This window comes from Melopsittacus undulatus, chromosome 4 (genome assembly GCF_012275295.1).
Source record: "Melopsittacus undulatus isolate bMelUnd1 chromosome 4, bMelUnd1.mat.Z, whole genome shotgun sequence".
In the NCBI taxonomy this organism is placed as follows: Eukaryota; Metazoa; Chordata; class Aves; order Psittaciformes; family Psittaculidae; genus Melopsittacus; species Melopsittacus undulatus.
Window position 1 is genome coordinate 51,934,152 of NC_047530.1, and position 21,515 is coordinate 51,955,666.

At 38.8% G+C, this 21,515-nt stretch overlaps 1 protein-coding gene across 2 annotated transcripts in view; it reads left to right on the forward strand.

Annotated features, from left to right (window-relative positions):
* The window catches only part of KCNQ1 (potassium voltage-gated channel subfamily Q member 1), a 353,161-nt gene extending 334,800 nt beyond the window's left edge, over positions 1 to 18,361 (forward strand). For both annotated transcript variants that reach the window (XM_031049067.2, XM_005149194.3), the window contains one exon: positions 17,876 to 18,361. In XM_031049067.2, coding sequence (XP_030904927.1) covers positions 17,876 to 18,076 — 201 coding nt within the window. In that variant the 3' untranslated portion in view covers positions 18,077 to 18,361. The remainder of the gene's footprint in view (positions 1 to 17,875) is intronic.
* The last annotated feature ends 3,154 nt before the right edge of the window (positions 18,362 to 21,515 follow it).

Genomic DNA, 21,515 nt, shown 5'->3' on the forward strand with positions numbered 1-21,515 from the left:
ACCTTTCTAGGCAAAGCATGACCTAAATTGCATGTCCCAGCACACTGTCCAGCCAAATCTTCAAAGCATTCAGTGTTGGGGAATCCACCACTACCCTGGGGAAATTATTCCAATGGCTGATTGTTCTCACTGTGAAAAAGTTTCCTCTTGTGTCCAGTTGGAACCCAACAGTAACTTGTGCCCATCACCCTTCATCTTTTCCATGTGACTCCTTGTAGAAAAGGAGTCTCCATCTTCTCTGTATCCACCTTTTAGATACTGGAAAATGGTGATAAGATCTCTTCTGAACCTACTTTTCTCAAGGCTGAACAAACTCAGTTCTCTCAGCCTTTCCTCATGTGACAGTCTTCCCAGTTCTCTGATCAGCTTTGTGGCCCTTTTCTGGGCCCTCTTCAGAGCAGGGATATTCTTTGTAAACCCAAGTTCAGTACAGTCCCCAAGAGACAACTGGGGCTAATATTTTTGACCCATGTCTCATAAAACCACATGACCAGCTCTTACTGTTTTCTTTCCTCTGTATTTTCCCTGGTAATCAGATCAATGTGTACAAGACTGGCTTAACAAATTGGGCTATAGGATCAAGATGTTTTTTGTATCACTGAAACTGAACAACACCAGACTTTAATGGAAAATTTTCACCTCAAATGATTGGATGGGTTTATATTTTCCATCCATTTCCACAACTAAAAGGCTTGGAGGGATTTTTTTATCAAATTTGAAAAAGTAAACTAGCATTGACACTAATTGACCCTTAAGATTGAAGCACCTCCAGAGCCAGCCCTGACCTGAATACTCCTGGGACTAATCCTAAATTAAATAAAAATTGATAAAAAATAACTATTCTCGGCTTTGCTTCTACTCCTTTTAAAGTCTATGGCAGAGGTCCCACTAGCTTTAGAGGACACCCATCCTATCGTATTTTCACACAGTAATCCCAGTACACAGTCTTCTTTGGAAGGTTCCCAGGCAGGATTTGCTACATGCTCACCTTGGACAAAGCTGGAGGTGGAAAGGTGCACGTCAGCCATCCAGGGACCATACAAAGTTTTTTTGACAGCCCTGTTAGTTTGCCATTCTGTACAGGTAAAAGTGATTTGCCTCTCCAGGAATTTCTGCTGGAAACAGCTAGTAAGAACCACTTACGGAAACAGGAAATTCTGCTGTTTTGTAAATGATTTTAGAACTGATAGTCCTCATGACAGGACTCTTCAGAGGCCTGCTCCAAAGAGCTTCTGCAATGAGCAGGCACTTGTGTCAACATCTCAGGGGGGCATGCTAATGGCAAAGAAGGACTGAGAAATGGTCAGGTTTTGTTAGGGGATATTACTCAAAAAGTAAGAAGTCCTAAGAGCCTTATTTTAGATCAAGCAGGCAAAAATTAGTGTTTTGGGAAAAAAAATAGAAGTCCCCTTAGAAACTTTTGTGTTGTCACATGTGAACAAGTCTACCTGGATAACATTTTCAGTCAAACCTTCTTGGAATCATTGACTTAGACTTTTTCATTGTGATCCGAAGACATTGAAATGCTGCTTTTGGTCTGGTTTGGTTTTTTATTCCTTTAAGACACTTTGGGATAGTGATAAGGTTATTACTGGTTTAATTGGATGTTTCAGTGCTATCAGCATTCATTTTTAAGTTAAAGCCATTTATTTGTTTCCAAATTAAAATACTTTGCAATTTCCAATCCTTGAAATATCTCAATATTTTGAGAGGTTAATAAAATTGTGATATGCCATAGTTTTCCATACAGCACAAACTCTATTAACTGATCAAGGCAAGTAACGGCAGTCCCCTTTTCTGTAAAAGTAACCAAAAGTGTGGTATTCAGGCCAAGTAGTGAAGCACAGTTTGTCTCCCTTATAAACACATTTTGGAATTTATTATGGGTACTCACCTGCTTGTTCTTGGGCAGTGGGAGTGCTTTGGAGCATAAGACATTTCCCGCTGTAAGTCTTGGTTCACTTCTGTGCAGCTTTAACCATCGGATCTGAAATTTTCTATTGTGGTATTTCAGACCAAAATTTTTATGAGCGTTTCAGCTGAAAAGCTTTTCCCAGAAAGTGAGGAAGAGATGCATAATTCTGCCCATATTATTGCGATTATTTCTAAGTCTCCTAAGTGTTTTGAGATACTCTCCTGCATCCATAAGTTGGAATGGAGACCTGAAATTAATTTGACTGGAAGTTGTCCTAATTTCAGGTACATTTTATTCATCATCTTCGGGAAAAAAGAAACTGAACAAGCAAACAGACCCACCACCAACAAAACAAACCTCTAAAATCACAGATTCTTAGGGCAGGGGGCAGGGGTAGAAGGGAAGGTGCTTATCCCCTGTCTCTGCTGACCTGCAATAGAATGCAAGAAAATGGAAAGAAACTGCATCAGGTTGGGTATTAGAAAAAGGTTCTTCACTGAGAGGATGATCAGTCAACAGAGCAAGCTCCCCAGGGAAGTTGTTATAGCACCAAACCTGTCATATGATGTAATCATATGATTTAGTCATATTTTTTAGTCATATTTAGTCATATGATTTAGTTTTAGGTAGCCTGCAAGGAGCAGAGAATTGTATTCAATGATCCTTATGGGTCCCTTCTAAATTGAGACATCCTATGATTCCAAATAACAACTTAAAAAGTAAATAAAACTGCTTGATTTTCAGAAGAAAAGTACTCCCGAAGTAGGAAGCTACTTGGGCTTTTTCAGAAGACAAAAGTCTCCTGAGGACAAAGTAATGTAATAGTTCTTTACTAAAACACGTATAACTACTCTTTTATTCCTTTTTTTTAGCAAGAATGTGTGAACTGCAGGTCAGATGTTCAGAGAAACCCATTAAGTGATTATTTATTTTTTTCCTGAAGCATGGCACAGTTTGTTGTTTCTGTGGCTGCTTGCACAGAGGACTCTGCAGAGAAATAGCAGAATCCAGACTTCCTTCACCAAATAGGAGATCAAAATATGGGACTTTATTTCCTAAGTTTGATTTTTTGCAAAGCTTCAAGAAGCAAAGCCACAAGTAACTATTGCTATGTTAACGTAAATATTCTTGTAAGAGATTAGAGGCATGTTGCTCCCCTGTGCTAGGCATGTGCTTAGGCCTTGTATATCCAAAAGCTGAATGTGGGTCTGATGTCTCACCTTATAAATACAGATTTGAGTACAGTCTTGCAGTTAGTAAGCATAGGGTTAATGAAGGAAGACAAAGTTTATTTAAACTTGAAAACTTTGGTTAAATTCCTAGCTTTTACCCCAGATATTTTTTGTGTGAGCACAGGAAGAACATTTAATCTCTCCATATCTCAGTTGTATACGTATAACACAGGAATCAAAATACGATCTTTGTCCCACCCCTTTTTTTAGTTTTTAAGGCAATGGTTGTTTCTCTCTCTGTGGATGGAAAACTCGAAGCCCGTCAGAGCTCTGATCTCAGACAAGGCCCTTAAGTGCTATTAGTATGTAGTAGGAGTAATAATAATAATAATAATAAACAACAACAGATGGAGTTCAAATTCTGACAGACAGCTATGAGCCATTACACATTTGGCAGTATGAATGCAGTCGAGCCTGAGACAGCTATTTTCATCAGAGACGCAAGTTAGCAGTTTGGCAGGGCAGCCAAATTTGGCATTATGTAAGCTGGACTTTGAGACTTCAAACTCTCATTTTATAAACGTTTAGTTTTTTTCTCCATCTCTATTCGGTTTGGTCTGCAACTGGTGCTGGTTTAGAGCTGGCTCATTGTGGGATCTGCCCTGCTGCAAACAACATTTGGAAATGTGAAAAGAAGGTTTCTTTAATTAACTGAAAACCAGAGCCCATAGTCTACTTGATATGAAAAATAGACCAAATTATAGTGTTATTCATAGTCTGCTGGAATGGTTGGTTGTTTTGGAAAAAAAATGTTTTTAGAGACAGCTTGCCAAGAAACTGTTCTCTCAGGAAATGATAAATGGCAGTTTGGAGACTTGAGTGGCCTGTACTGTATGTATGTGTCTTGGTAACTGCTGACTCAATCGTGTGTGCTCCTGATGGCTCCCACATTCACAGCACAGGGAATTTACAGTCCTGATTCACAAGCTCATTACTGTCCTGCAGTTCAGGACTTTTACACATAGCCTTGGGATTTTTTTATCTGAAAACAATGAAAACACATTTCTTTAAATTACACTTCAGATAACCTTTTGGTTATCATTACTTTTACAGTGTGTGCTAAAAACTTGGCAATTTCTTTCCAAAACTGTAACTTAGCTGAATATACCCTGCCAGGTTTGGTGTTTTCTGTGTTTTCTTCCATTTTTTTCCTTTATAGTAGATTTCCTATGCAGTTAGGAAGTTTTAAGAGATTTAATAACAGAAGAATGAAGATGTGGCTAGAATTTGCATGACAGGGTTGTTATTTCAAAGTAACAGAAAGTTCTGTCTCTGTGCACTGAAGAAAGATCTGCTTTAAACAATGCACTACTTAGTTGTATGAGATCTTTATAGTGGTATGTGCTATTTACTATAGGGGATGTGTTGTATGCAAGTGGACAAGCCTTTGGAGTGTACTCTTCTGAGTGCTAACAGTGATCTGTGTTATCAGGCAATTTATATTTCCTTAATCCCATTAACATCAATAAGTTTACTCCTCATTTATTCTGGGCTGAAATAGAAGTGAATTGGGACTATTGTATGTTTAGGAGACATTGTTGCAAAACATGCCCTGTTCCTGAGTCACAGTGGAGGGGGGATAGAGGTTCATGGGGTATGCAGAGCTCAAGGAATTATTGGGGTTTTTTCACATTGCCTAATGAATCTAATTGAAAAGGGTCATAGGACTCATATAAAAAGAAATTGCATCTATGTGTCCATGAAAATTTTACTGTGTGCTTGTAAACTACAAGATAAGGTTCAGATTAAAGAGTTTGGAGATAATTTGATAGAAAAATAATCAATTCATTGCCTTTAGCATAAATGTTAGAGTTCCTAGGCACCTTATGAAGAATTTGTGTATCTGATCATTTGCATCCTTGAAAACCTTTTTAGCATTCACGTAGGAGGTAGTTGTGAAAACACTGAATGCTTCAAAGATCTGTTCTCTGCCTTTGCTCCATTATTTTTCTTGCTCCTTGCTCCTGTTCTTTGCTGTTTCTGAACAAATTCTAGTCCCTTTACCCCTCTGTATGGTGCGACAGTGTAGAGCAGCTTCAACCACCTGCTTGGAGGACCCTGCCCACACCTTCATGCTCCTTGCCTTTGGCAGAAATGGTGCTGCTTTTCTCTTGAGGACAACATGACATCTTGGAGGAAGGAAGCCCCTACCTAAATTAATTTTCTTGACTGTTATTTCAAAGTCAGAAATCTGCTGATGGGTTTTAAATGCAGTCTGACAGATTGGGAGGAGTGTAAAATGCAGGTATCTCTGCCCCCTCTGACCAGATTCTGTTTTTCATGTTATATACCATTAATTCTCCACATTTTGCATACCAAGCTAAGAAGTACCAGCACTGACTAGCATCAGTGTGAACAGGGACCGTCTGGGGAGAACTACAGATGACTTCAACTGGGGAACTACATCAGTGAAAAAATGAATACTGACCTCGTCATTTGAACTCCGGCATAAGTTTAGTTACCATTTAGTTATGGTAACTAACAGATACCATATGGTAACATCCACTTAGTTATTTGAGTTACATGTTAACCACAAAGTGAATAAGATGAAATTATTTTACATATCTCACATAAAATATTGCTGGGTCAGGTACTGGTATACAATGAGAGATGGAGAAAAAAGCCATTTACATGAAAGTCAGAAAAATGCTTAACTGAAATTTAAACATCAGATTTCAGCAACAGTGTTTGATTACTCTCTCAGTATTTCGTGTTCATTCAAATGTTCTGGACTGTCTTCTTGTGCCCAGCAACAGGGTATTACAGACTTTCACCTTCGTAGACTCCAGAGTATATTTTCAGGGTTGCCTATTTTGGCAGCATCAGAAGGACTGCTCTAGAAATATAATGATGCCTGTCTCCTGGGGTGGCTGATTTAAAACCTTTGCCATTAGCAATGACCTCTGAGTGAGTGAAGTGTGCACTTAATACAGGTGTTCATTGTACTAACAAAAGCATTTTTAGGCTCTGGGACTGTCTGCTAAGATTGAGTTCATGTCATTTTCTACACATAGCAAGATCCTTTGTCCAGCACAGATACACAAGCCCTAAATTAACTGTAGAATTATAAATAGGCCATAGTTACAATACATGAGGAGAGAAATCTCATTTTGACCTCTTGTATTGTGCAGTCACTCTTACAGAAAGTTACACACTGTGTGTTTCACACTTTTTCCCAAATACATGATCTTCCTCACTGAAGAGTTCACTGGGATTTGAGGACACTCAGATAGTAAGGGAAATGTTGAGCACCTTGCATCAGTGCATCACAAATGGGTTTGACAAACTTTGACCTATGCAAAATACTCATATAGAAATGTTTCCGTGGAAAATTACACTTATTTCTATGCATCCATTGAATGTGAAGAAATGCTGTGATATAAACAAGCTGCTTCTTTAGCCAGAGGCTTATTTCACTATTGTACTAAGTGCTATGTTACACTGTAGTGCAGCAGGGAAGGAAAAAAATAAAAAGGAATCAAGATAAAGTGACAGTTGTGATGATGTGTCTGTATGTCTGCACATCATCTGCAGGCTGTGGATTTGTTAGTTTTTCAGTCAGTAGAACTGTGATATAAATAATGCATGCCAGAGCTGGTCACACATGGTCTTCTCACTTGCACATGTACACTGTGAGTACTTAAGCCAGAGAGGAGTAAGTGCAACCAGACCTCCTCTGCCTTCTCTGTAAATCAGCTTCTAAAAAGCAGTGTCAGACACTAGTGTTGTCATGACAGTCCACGTCCCATCTAGAAAGATCAGCGTGGTTATTGCGAGGTTTTCAGGTGGCGTGGGTGATGTTTCTGTCTCAGACAACATCTTCTGCAGGACTTGAGGCAAATCATTCCACCTTCTGTGGTTTCTATTTCCTCAGCCAGGAGGAATGAACTGTAGCTTGCTTCAGAAAGCAGGGTGTTGATTTTCTGGTGTTCACTTGCTGGAATGCCACTGTCAATAAGGTCTTTCCTTACAGATACCCAAGATGTACTTGGTCCCTCTGTGGAGGACAATCCTTTAGATGACAACTAAAGTGATGTCTCTCATCACCTGCAGCCACTGAACATTCTGTAGCACTCTTTGTCTGTCTTTGACAAGGTTGGGTGGCTTCTTTCTGCTACTGTGATATTCTCCTCATCTTTCATTATATCACTACTTTTTATTCCTATCTGTAAAAACTGTGGAGTGTTACCGTGTGATGTGCACGTGAGAAGCTACATTTTGTTGCTGATTTAACAGGAGCTAGTGCAGCCATTAATGGCAGGGGCTTGGGGGGAAAGATCCAGCTACATGTTCATGCTCCTCCTTTTCTGCAGTTGATAACAGTTCTGGTAGGAGGTGGGAGTAGAAAAGGGAAACATCACAAAGCTTTATGTGCAAGACTGTCACCATCTCTGACTGAAGGATCTTCCAGTATTTCATCATGTCTAGACTATATGTACTGTGTTATCTTGTTTAGAAGCCTCCTTTATCACAGGATAAAATTACAAAGCCCAAATCTTTTTTTTGTTTTGAACAGTAATGGTCATAATTATCTTAAGAATGAATAAGGCAGGCTGCTGCTTATGAACCAGAATAACAAGAGATGGATACACACCTAACATCTGGAGCTGGGCAGATCAGTTAGTCTTCAAGCCTGTCATGATGATTAATCAGCTAGGAAAGACTGTGAGTCTTTTGCTTCCACCACTGAGCATTTGCTTACACTGCCAATAGATCCACTTTCTGAGTCACAGTTTACCAGCCCAAATAAGTGCCCTACTTGGCTATATTCCTAGAAGAAATTATTGACAAAGAAAAACATTAAGGATTTTTTGTTATCTTTGTCATCCATTAGATTTTTCAAAAACATTATTTTATCTGAAACATTTGTTTACTTTTGAGCCATTATAGCTTAAAATATTATGGAGAAAAGCCTTGATATTTTAACTGACTCAGAACCAGAGAGAAACCTGCAATGGAACCAACTTGGAAAGTTAATCCATGCAGAACTTGTTACCAGCAGCAACTAAATTATCTGTCCCTCTTTTGTCAAAATAAGTCAAGTCCCCAAAGTGTTAGGAAATTTGCTTAAAGCCATAAGGTTGTATTTAAGCAAAAATAAGCAGATAATCAGAGCCTATAAAATTGAGTTTCTGAGACCTTGGTGTACACAGAAGACCTCTTTTCAAGGTTGCCTCTGCAATGATGTTGCTTATAGACTAACTGGAAATTTAAGCTGGTATTCTTGCATAGTTGGTTGCCATCAGAGGTTGGAATTTAAAGAAAAAGTCTAAAACTACAAAATGCATTACAAAATAATCACTTCATTTCCCCTGAATTCAACTGGCAAAGCTGTTGAACTCCTGCAGGCATGGTAATGATTTTGTATGACCCATGAAATTTGACTGAAACCCCTTCTTCATTAGCAGTTGGTTGCCTTTGTTGTAGTTTTGCTCCTGGTATCCATAATATCCACTAGTTTGCCTTTATGAATAATACCATGACAGCCAACAAGCAGTTTCTTTTCCTTTTCAGCATGGGTTTCCACTGGTAAATATATTACGTACTAGTTCACTTGGTTATTGCTGACTTGTGATTGATTGTATCTGCCTCCACTTTTTGAAGCAGTCAGTAAACTTCAGTAAATGAAATGCATTTTTGGTGTGTCTAAGGCAGCTTGATTTTAGAGGATGAAGAGCACCTGCATCTTCTCTGGATTTCAATGGGGTTTGGGTTTTTTTGCTTATTTATAAAGCAATTTTATTTTTAGAGCATTCTGAAGGAGTTGTTTCAAGGATATGATTTCAGCAAAATCAAATGGCAGTTGGAAAGTCTAGGGGAGTAGAGTGGGCTCACAGACTTTTTATCACCAATAAATTTCACCTCTGATCTCTGTGTAGCCCCTGGGAATGAAAAGTGCCTTTGGAACTGTGTGTGGTTTTCTTTCATTCCACTGAGCTTTCCCACTGAAATTTTCTGTCTTGCATCTGTGTAAAGCTTAATGTGATGGCAAAATAAGAGGCCACCTCCTTTCTGAGGAGCAGATTCAGGCATACAAGAATACAGCCCTAGTTTTGTGTGTTCAGAATGGGTGCAAAATCGCCACCTTATTTATCACCAGGATTTCTAACCTTAATGTCATGGCCCAGAAATGACTTCTCCATAATAATATTTATCAAAGTATTTCTGGTCTAATTATTCATGCTGAGCTTGTTGTCTAAAAATTTCGCTTGAAATAATCTTTTTAGAGATTTTTCTTTTGAAAACAAATTCAGGACCACATCAAACATTCATGTTGCCATTGGTTTAATTATCAGAAGCCCTCAGGGAATCTCAAAACTCACTGTTCTTGTAAATTGCTTCTCTCTCTCTTCCCTGCTCTTTTTCCCCTTCCATGTTTGATTGCTGCAGAAGTCATTCATATGGTTATTAATTTTTAAGCTCATTTAAGGTACAGAGGAGGTTATGTCCTTTTTTGCCCATATAGTAACTATCAAATCATAACTAATGAGTAGATTATAAATGATAAAAAAGGAACTGACCAAAAATATTTATTAAAAAAACCCAAAACAACAAACATACAAAGTCATCTCAATTTTAACATTATGAGCAAAAAGCAAATAGTGTTGCCCTTCCCTACTCATGCCATGCCATAAAATCAGATCCATAACTTGTGGATGTGTCTCACTTTCTATTCCAACCAGAAAACCTGGTACACATAGTCTGGCTTTATTCCCTTTGAAAAGCAGTATGGATGCCTCAGTTGGGTGAAGCGTGAAATACAACATAAGCAATACTAACCTAACTCACTGTGATACATGGCATATTTGCTTTAGAAAGAGCAGCAGCCTCAAATCTGTTTTGAATTAGGAAAAGAGTTTGAGAGAAAGAGAGGAAAAAGGGAACCGTTTCATAGCAGGCATCTGAAAAATAACAGTTTGGAGGAAGGAGGGAAAATTGTCAGGCAAAAGCTAACAGTTAAAGCTGAAAAATGTATTTCTAACACTGGGGATTATGAGTGTATATCTTATTCTTTGTTTTTTTAAAAATAAAGTCTTGGCAACTTAAGTGCATACTATGATGATCCAGAACAAGAACAGCTACTCAATGGTGAAATTATCAGCAGTACTCTGGCAAGAGGTTATTAGTCATAGTCCCAGTATCATATGAGAGCCAGAGCCAAGGATTCAAGAAGCAAAACATTCCCCTTTGGAGAGAGGTCAAGATTAGTCACCTTTGTTTTCTTTAATTGGTGAGGGTGGTAGGGAGGGCCTATGGTTTATTTTATTATGAAGGAAGGTTTGGGCCATGTTTTTATGCTAGTTGGGTCTTTTACTGTTTTTATTAACCCTTAAAGTGTTGTAAATATGTCACTGTTCCACACTGGAAATGAGAATCTAGAGCTAGGAGAAAGCTGTTGTCTGATAGCCAAACTTCTGACAACAAAAATATGGAGTGATATTCAGAGGCTGTACTGCTGTGATTAAGCCAGCAGAAAGAGTCCTCCAGAGGAAAGTACCGTGGCGAGTTTTCTTCACATCTGTGGAACTGCAGCATCTGAAATATAAGTGCCTGTTAGCTAAACAGAGAGTCTTTCTTTCCTCTGCAGATAGGTATTGGAGTGCTCAACCAGAAGTACCCAACACAGGAATGTTTTGCTGACCAAGAATGTGATTGAGAATGAGAAAGCAATCGGTTTTCCAACTTTCTGTCTCACTAAAAAACAGAAAAGTGCTTTGAAGTTTTCTTTGAGATCTGAGGATCTGCTCAGGACAGGGAAAAAGATTTTTAAGGTTTTGCTAGAGCTCTTCTTTCCAAGTTGAAGCTATTTATCGTATCTGAAGGTAGGCCATTAACTTTACTGCCTCAGTTTTCCCCACTTTGTGCTAGTAATGATGGTAGATATCTACTGCAGTGTTCTACTGTATAGGTACACAAAGATTCACACAGTGCTTTGGATATAAGATGCACTAATGACTGCCATTTGTTCAATAACCATAACCAAACTATTGCCTAAAAATAAGGGGCTTTTTTTTTTCCCCCTGTTTTTTGTGACCAATAATTCCCTTATATTTCTTGTTATCTCAAGCCTGTTTGGCATCTTCCATACAGCTGGATTTCAATTTAAGCATAATTTGGGATGCTGTTTATGATGATGGTGCTAGATAGATGTCCAGTGATACTTGTGGATACGTAAAATTCTCATACTTTTAGTATCATTGATTCACTTGTAAGGAAAGAATCCCACTCTTCTTGCCAATTTATGTCTTATTTTAAAATGGAGATGGAAGACAGTTGTGTCTGGTCAAAGAGATATTATTTTGTGAAGGGGGGGCTATAGTAAATGAAGATAAACTAATTCTTGAAAAATCCAGAGTATTCAGTTAATAGAATAGGGGGATTTTATCTTCTTTAGTGGCTTCTGATTAAAGTTATATTTAGAGACAAGACCCTAAGCTTCATTTTCCTGGCTTCATGCAAGGAGAGAAAAACATTCCAAGCTCCCTTGTTCATCTACTGATACTCTGTTAGTTTAGAGGAAAGGGTTAAAAGAAAAAAAATCTGACCTTTGTAATACTTAAAAAAAAATGCTGTATCCTGAGGCACTGCTGGGCCAAAGACTGTAGATTTTGGACACTGTCCTAACTTAAAAATTTCCATGTGTTTTAAGTCTTGTCTCATTTATCTAAAGAGTCAACCACAAATTTTAATTGCTTGGCTATAGCCCTCTGGATGCCAGATAGATCTGTGAGTGTTGAGCACATCTGGGTATGCATTCCATACTGCATGTCCAACAGGACAGGCCTACGAGCTTAGGGAGCAATGAGCTAGCAGAGGGGCTTCATGGCCCAAATCTACACCTACAGCTAAAGAAAGATTCTCAGGAAGAGTAGATTTCCAATTGCTTGTGTGTTTCATATAAGCCAAATATTTTTTCCAATAAGTTGTTAATAGCAGCAACAAAAGCACTGAACTGAGGCCACCATTCTCAGCTCTCTCTTCAAAACTAGCAGCCTATCCAGTCTCTGCTTCTTACCATTTCCTCCAGCCACATCCATCATGGTCCTCATTTCTGTCTTGACTAACAACATTTTAGATCATCCCTTTCCAACTTTTTGTTTACCCTCAGGCCTTTCTGAAATGCCTCCACTTCCAAAGTAAGCACTGCCCCAAAAGCTTTCCACCTTTTGAGGTCTTGTACTCTTTAACAATCCATAGCTAAGTGTATTTCACTTTCCCATAACTTAATTCTTCCATCTGCCAGCATCCTGCTGACCTTCTTGCTAGAAGGAGGGGTATATATTAATCTTATCTTGCTTTCTTTAGTCAAGCAGCAAGTTACAACCAGATAAATTTATGAAGGTGACATGTAAAAACCGAATCAACTTGTGTGCTTGTAACTTTTCTATTTAGATCTCTTAATTTTTAAGATCTTAAAGGAATTCCTCTCTTATATAAACACAGCATCTGTCGTTGCCACTTATTTCTTTGTAGGTCTCATTTAATAGTTCTTTTTGTAACTGAGTTTTGCCAGCTGCTGATCTGCAGCATTTACTTGCATAGGGATTATGTTTATACGTTGTAAGTAAGTGGCTGGAAATAGTCAAAGATAGCTGTGAAGGTTTCTGTTTTATTGTGTAAATTCTTCCTCAGCTACTGCTGTTTCTGAAGGCTGTATCTGCATTTTCATTTGGGGGAAAAAATGGCAGTATTCTAAAAGTAACAGTTATAAAATCATGCTGCCAATATTCTGTGCTTGGTAACATATATGCTGTATTTCATATTATTTATTTAATCACATATTACTGAAGTGCCTTTTTCATATCAGTTTTTCATGTTTTGACCTGTCAGAGCATGTCTCTTACTATTGTTTTCAAATAGAATCCAAGGGATATGTCTAATCTGAAAAATGGCATTATGATTGTAATCTACAAATTTCTAAGAATCATGGAAATCCACGTGAAAGAAGTGAAGCTGAGTGGATAGTTAACCAGAAATGTCGTATTTCCAGAAACTTTGAGAAAGCTTTCAAAAAAATATGTTTTTCTTTGTGGAAAGGGACATTTGGAAAGGAAATGTCCCTTTCTATAACTACACTGCAAAGAACTACAATTCTCTGTGGTATAGTTACTTGCTTATCTGAATTTCTTTCCCAATTCTAGTGAAAAGAAAGAATTCATAAATCAACCTGCCATTCCTTCCATTTCCTATAGTTTAAGCACCTGGTACCCTAGAACTTGTACTGCACAATCAGGACAAAATTCTTAAGACAAAAATTACTTTAAAATGCCACAAGTGTTATAGTCTGTAATCAAATGGTCACATGCTGGTGTTATCAGCTTATTTCCCAATATAATTAAGAAAAATGTGTAACAAAACTATATGGTGAATTAGGACTTTATTATGCCAAGTCAAGCCCTCTTTAACAGCAGTTCACTGACATGAATGTAACTTCTTGGAGCCAGTGACTAGCTTAAAAATCGTGTCTTTTTCCTGAAATCTGACCCTGACTCAACAACTCAGAATTTTTTTCTCAGTCTCAGGTCGTTGCCCACTGTGGAAAGCACAAGCAGCACACCCTGAGTCATGGTGAATTATCAGCAGCCATTTAAGGGTTACTAACACAAAAAAAATAAAGAGTTTTTTTTACACTTTTGAGAACTGTAGAATAAATATTTTCTATAAAAATACCAAATAAGATGACACAAGGAACAGTCTCAGTTTACTGAAAAAACAGAACCATTTTTAGTATCTCAAAGTGAAGAAGGGTTTGGCACTGATAGCTTTATGCAAGACAGCTGATTTTAGAACACAGTGAGTAGCAAGTGCCTTTCTTTCCAAAGATGCTTTTTGTCTCAGTGTTATCCATTTTATTTGTCAGTTGAGACAGTGGTTACAGTATTCATATATTTTCATTGACTAGAAAGTGACTTGTCACATGCAGCCCTCAAAGCCCATTAATTTTGTTCCTCAGGAACTCAGCCTTTATACTTTTCTAATGATGAGTAATCATATAGTAGAGTGTTTTCTCACTGGCTCCCCTTCCTCTATCTTTCCCCCAGACACCACACACATACTCCTTTCTTTGACCAACCCTCAAGAGAAAGTACAGACAGTCTGGAGAACAAATCTTCCTTCATGCAGATTACATTCGCCTATAAACAGCTCAGCAACTGGTGTATGACCTCCAGCGAGACTGCTGCCTAATCTCTGGCAACAAAATAAACAAATCCAAGCCAGAAGCTCTGATAAGGGGATTTGCAAGAATCTGGGATCTTGATACTGTAAATGGAAGGAAGACCTTTTTCATGATTTTTGAAGAATCATGTACCTGAAGAAATTTTCCTTAATAATACTGATATTGTTGGTGTGTCCCCCCCCCCACTATTATAGAGAAATGTTTAAATTAAATCCTCTATGAAAATTCCCGCACCTATCCCTGAGCTTCTCTAGAAAGCCACTTCTAACATCATATTTGTTCCTGTCTACAGTGCCCTCAAAACTAAGGCATTAACTATTAGAAATATTGAGATACCAAACTGTGTAGGGACTTAGAAAGAAGAAAAGCCAGGGAAGCTGCCTCTGAAGCTCCTTCAAATGCTCTCAAGATTTAAAAGGAAGGGTCCCACCAAATAAAAATGTGATTTATAACCACACCTTCACTTGCAGAACAGTTTAAGCACCACTTGACCATGACACCTTCCTTCTTGTACATCAGAGGCCTGTAATGACAGCAGAAGTTGCCCTCCTGTGGCTTTTGCTTCTCTCTTTAAAATGTCTTGTATTTTAAGCAGACATCCCTGTGGCAGAACTGAGGATGGGGACCCATTGTCATCTCATTTGCAAATGTCATCTTTTCTGATCCCATCCCCAATTAACATGAGCAGAGCAACGTACAGAAATCCAGACTGCTCCTTCTTTTGTAATATCCAAAGAATTACTATTACAAAGAGTTACTATTTGGGATAGACAAATCAGTCAAATATTGATCCAGAGCCTGCCGAAGTCACTGGAAGTCTGTGATTGACAGAACTGCCACTGACTTCAGTGTGTCTTGAAGCAAGCCCTTCATGGGCAGAGAACTTCCTGGGATATGGCTTGCTCTATTGGAAATCAGAACTGATTAAACAACAAACACAACCAGCTATCTGGACCTCCCTCCACAAAAGCTTTGTGGCTTTAGAGCCATACCCTAACATGGAAAGAACATGGAAGACAAAGGTCTTTACTTTTTATCTCATATGGCCCAAATAAATAGCAGTCAGCTTCTGCCTCTGCTTCTGTGGGCCTCTTGCACTCCACAGCTGCAGCAGCCAAACCTTGTTCCCTAGAAAAAATTAAACAGTTATCCCTGGGAATATATTTCCCAGCAAGAATATTCATATCTCACTTCTCTCCAGTACTTCATCACCAAGATGCGCAGCTGTTGAAGGACTATCCAGATCTCAGTCCAATCTGCTGTCATGTTCAATAGCTCATCACTCCAAAAGTTTCATAAATGCACATTTCCCAGATATATCTTCAGTCTGTATTTCCTCTGGTAATCCCTGCCTGGAATCACAAATTCAGAAGTATGTATATATAAATCCCCTAGTTAGTTTAGAATAATTAGCAAAAAGACATTTCTTGTTAAGGAAAAGTTGCCCTTTGGACTCTGAAGGGAGCTGTTTGTCTGCAATCTTCCAAGACAGTCCTTCCAGCACAGCTGTCTCAGAAAGCAAGTGATACCTGCACAGTGGGGGATGGGGGAATGAGAGATTTTTGCAGGCTTCACCAGCAGTTATAAGTGTGGTTATATATGTGCTTATAACACATATAAGATTTCTACTCTTATATGTGGATGATCATGAGTTAGCCATCTGTGATGGGCACTATTTGGGCAAAGCATGCCTTCTTTTAAGGAAGTGAACAAATAGTGATGAAAAGAAAACCAGATGATATGCTCAGTTTTCCATCTGTATTTCCTTCTAGAAATCTTGAACTTACATGTTCTTCAGCTTCCTCATTTGAAGAATCTCATCTTTCAACAGCCATTTCCACCCAGAATTACTAGTGTTTCATGTACCATCTAGGGTGCTTTGCCTCATGTTTTCAAAACCAGCTGTGAAGTATAAATCTCTGGCACCTCATATTTTTACATCACTGTATCTGCTTCCCTGCCTGTTGTATAAAGTGCTCGAAAAAAACTCAAGCATTTTCTCTATGGTGGAAAAACGTTTTAGTCTCTGCTGAAATCCTCCAGGTTTGTTGATGTTCTGCTCAGCCTTACTGTCTTTTACTATCCTGTGTGATACTTGGATAATAGCCAGGCACATATAAATCGCTCCCACTCATGCTTTCTCTGGTGGATAATTTTATGTGCCTTTCAGTACTTTCTAGCAGATATTTTAGGAAGCAATTTATTCCTATCACATTTTTTTTGCCATCTTACTTTTTTTCCCTTTTTAAAATGTATTACATCTTTTTGCCTAGGATTTACTTAGTGTTTTTGGATCCCTGTAGATTGACGGGTCATAGACTATGACAGCAAAATTGAGGCTTTCTCATTATACTTATAGAAGGGAGCAGAAGACCATAGGGCAGACACCTACTGTGCAATTTCAATATGTGCTATGGCAAGGGGCAGAGAGTGGACAGGACTTCAAAGCTGGAAGTACCCATCTTCCCTTCAAGACAGCACTCTCAGTATATTGGAGTCAGCAGAGAAAGGAGGCTTCCCGTGCCAGATAAGAGGGGTGGTACAAATTACTTGTTGAGTGGAAACTGCAAGAAGCCAGAGACTGAATCTGTCGTGTTCCTAGAAATATTTAATTCTTGATTTTCTTCTGAATACCATAAATGTACACCAAATAGAATCTAAATTTTGGAGAAATCCATAACCTAGTCTCTGTTAGGTATCCTGATTTTTCATTATATTTTCTTGTAAAGACTACAAGAAAGAGCAGGAAAAGGAAAAAAAAAGAGGAATTAAATAGTTTAAGGAGCTTCTGTCTTAAGGCAGAAGAAAATAAGCATTACGGATTCAGGCTGAACCTTCCCCTGCAGTACCCCAGTTGGAAAATCAGCTTTAACCCATCTTAGAAGAGTTTCTGTCTTGCTGTGAGTCATGTCATTCAAATGGCAGCCCTAGTGAACGCTGTCATTGACCAGGTGAGAGTGTAAAACTGAACCATGCCCCACTTCCAGCCCTTGCCACAGACCCCAGCTTCTGTACAATCACAGTAGCAAAAATATCTGTGGGCATTTTGTGGCCTGAGCTGGTAATTGGGCCCACATGTAACAAAAAGCATCAGTCAGTCCTAGCATAGAGTGGATTAGATCACTGCAACTAGAGCAGGTACTAGAACATATTGATATTATTAAGGCACATAAACATGTTAGAAGTTTATCATGTTTAAGCAAAAAAAAATTATGGCCAGAATAATAACAAAAAACCCTCACAGAAACTCAGTTATGGGGCTTGGTTCTCTATCCCACCATATCTCTTTAAAAGCTCATTTGTCATGTCTTCATCCAGGTATAAAATGAGTCTCAAAGCACATACCAGAGGTATTAACAGGCCTGTCCTCAACCAACTCTGACCAATTTCTGATGCTGTTTGATGAACTGTGAACCTGTGGTGTCTTCATAGAGGTTGTTTGGATCCTCATTAAGAAAACTGTCATTTTAATATTGTATTTGTATCTCATGGTTTGTTGCAATTTTCTCACTTGCTGCTACTAAACAAATCTTTCCTTTGCCTTCCTAGGTTACACAAATGGACCAGAAACTGAATCTCATTACAGATATGCTGCATCATCTGGTTTCCTGTCGGCAAGGGGATCAAGGGAACAACAGAACATCTCAGAGAGGCAACAATGTCAATTCAGATCTTTTCCTCCCTAATAACACCCTGCCAACCTACGAGCAACTGACAGTACCGAGGAGAAATGAAGATGATATATCCTGATGCAATATAAGTCTGGGTTGGGTTCTTCCCACCTTTCTCCTTTAAATGCAACTGAATGTTGAGAACCTGGAAGGAATTAAGTTTATCAGCCATTCAAAAAAAACACACAACTACTCTCTCTATACCACTAGTCTCAAATACCCTCTTCTAAAGCCACTCATAATAGTGAAAGGATTGCCAGGCTGTCTTCTACCAGGCAAAACTTACTCAAACTCCACGTTGATTTTGTTCATGAACAAATGATCACAACTCATTATTTCTTAGAAAGACCAAAAAAAAAAAAAACAGGCAAAATGACAAGGATTTAGAGTTCCTTTAATAATAATAATAGTGATAATAATATTCTAATAATACTTGAACTTAGATGGAAAAAGTGCATTCTGTTTATGAATCTGCAAATAGCAATATATTTCTACTACTAAGGGTTTTTTAAACAAACTAGGATAACTTATGTTGTTTTTATTGTATAAACGTACACTAACATTCTAGAGAATGAGAAACCACATACTGAATGATTTTCTTTTTCTGTTTTATTTTAACATTGCTACATAAACAGTTATCAGATAATGACCAGATTTTTTAAATCTGTTTTTCTTCATGGAGGAACTAATCCTTAATCTGAAACAATACTATTTATAGTGGAAAGCGCTATAGATTTTTTAAGATATCAGTTTTTTCACGGAGAGACGATAAAGTATTACCTAGGAAAAAATCTTTCTGCTCTCTAGAAAATTGTTGCCAAAGAATTTATATATAAATAGAAAACACAGTGGTCTGAATGTACTTGTCCTGAAATAGCTTCTTAAAAAGAAGGCTACTACTTCTTAAATCTACTGGGTTTCAACTTACAGTCACAAAGAATAGTACAAGAGGCTGAAGTGACTGGACTTTGTGGGTCAAGTGCTTGAGCTGGCCACTTACTGAACATCCATAATCCTCTCAGGAACCGAGGCCCCAGTTCAGGAAAACATCTCTCACCCAGACAGCATCTATGACAATTTGAGCAGTTTCCTGAATAATGTCTTGAGAAATTCATCTCCCTACAAGAGTCATTTGGTATTGAAGAGTGCCCAAGGACCCCAGCTGCAACCCACAGGGCTGAACCACATTACCCTACATGATAGTTAAAATGAAGTCAGCAGTGTTTGGGTCAGTGTGATATTTCACATATATAATGTGCAGGATTGGGGATTTTATTACAGAGGTTGAAATCCAGCCCTTGCAAATAGTCAGCACCACTATCTTGTCAGCCCTGATTTGAATGTGGAACATCCTTAAAGCTGACAAAGTATCAGGAAAATATGTTTAGTCTAATGTGGTGGTGGTGGTAGTCCATACTACTGGTGAAAGATGGAGATGTAGATAGATTTATCAGCTCTTGCACTTTGAGCATCATATGCACCCAGTGCACCCTATTCCCCTCATTGCAGAGCCTGTACCCCACAGCAATTTCTCTCTCTTTCCTAGAAAAATTACACCCTAAAGCCTCATCATTTTACACAGCAGTTAACATCACCTGTCTTTAGTATCTTTGAGCAGTCTGAAATACTGATGTGTAATGAACTGGGACAGCAGGGAACCTTCTCATTCTGCTGCTCATATTCTGGGCTTTCTTCTCAACATTTCATCTCTTTCACTTGGACTGCAGAGAAAAGTATACTTCATTTAACTTTACAGATTATGTTATGATTATCCAGCCTCATTGCTGTACAGCAGGTAAATGTTAAGGGTGTAGAAATTTACAGGCATAAACAGGAATTGTATCTGGGCATTATGTTTTATAAAAATCAAAATTATTCTCATGATTTTGAAAATTTTTAAAATGAGATTCACTGTAATTTCAGGTTTTCAATCAGCCTGTTAATTTCTTAATAAAATACAGGACAAGAGTGCCATGTCTTTTGCTTATTCTAAAAACCAGACATTTGATACACACAGAAAAGCTGATGTCTTTGCATTTCTAGGGGCACTGTGTTAACCAGAAAATGCATCCATCCCTATCTGCTTCTTCTCAAGACAGTACCTACATTTTCTGTTTGGCAGCTAATCTTGGTAATAACAGATGGGCTGAGTAAATGTTTTGTGCAAAAAGTAATTTCCCTTTCTTGATGTGTCAGTTGGTCTATACCCATCTGGAAAGCACTGCTGCCAGCATCCTTGTATATCTAGGTTTAACCAGATTTTACAGATTCTCAAGGCTGGAAGTCTCGTCATGAAGTCAGTGATCCTCACCTGGGCCCAGCTGATCCTTTCAGAAAGAGCACTAGCTCTGAGACCTGCTACTTCAACTCTGACAATCCACTTCACCCTAAGAAAGAGATGATGATCCATTTTCCCATCTGAAGAGGAATGTCATAAAATGAGCCACCTGTTTTGCCATGCTAACTGGAGCTAACCGTCCACAGGTGCTCACCAGAGACCAGTCTGACCTCTCTGCCCAGAGGGCTGGACTGGATTTATCTTTCCTGCTGAGGTTTCAGACCTCAATGACTTCTCCTGGAAGTAAGTACCTCAGCATCTTTCTTTCACAGAGCATTGTGGAACAGCAGCATCAGGAAGATGAGCTAAACAGTTCAACGCTGGACCAGCCTGAAGTAAGCAGCATACAATGAGTATGTGTTTCTGTTGAAACCTTATCTGCTGGTGTCTGTTGTTCATCCAAACAGTCCAGACAGGGTTTCTTCAAGTAGATAGGAAATGTTTGTAAATAGCTTGAAGGGGAGCAAAGAAACTAAGATAGGCAAAGCCTTGACTTCATTATTTTCTACCCTGTTTTTGTAAACTGTTAAGGTGTCTGACACTGAAGAAACGAGACTCTTAGAGCAGCTGAATGGCAGTTTGCATTTCAAGAATGGTGTGAGCTGGGCCTGGATCCCCATCCCTGCCTAAAAACAATAAAGGTCAGCTAAAAAAAGTGATCTAAAAAGCTGTGAGCAGACTCAGCTTCCCCAGCCTTGGGGTGCTATGCCAGATATGGGAAGGTAGGAAGCCAGTGAATAGGAGAGGAGGAGAAACATGGGCTGCCCAGCTGAAGGTGGTAATGAAATCTCACTCTGTGGCAGACAACCATGAATGCATGCAAAAAAAAGATTAATGGGGGGACTGGGGAGATGTGTGCAAGGGGGAGGTTTAGGAAATGAACAAAAGTGTGGGCTCCTGGATAGGGGGCTGTGCTAGGATTCAGGAGACAGAAGCACAGTGCCTGGCATCAGCATTAAGCTACAGTTTGACCTTAGGGAGGATCATTTCACCTGTTTGGCCTCATCTGCTGCCCCCTCTCTTCCATTCAGCCTACTTGTTTATTTAGACTGCAGATTCCCTGGGACAGGGAAGGCCCCTTTCTGTGTGTTAGCTCAGTACCTAGCACAAATGGACCTTCAGTCTGGGACTTGAGGTACCATTCTCATATAAATAATTACTCAGGAGGTAAAAGCCACCC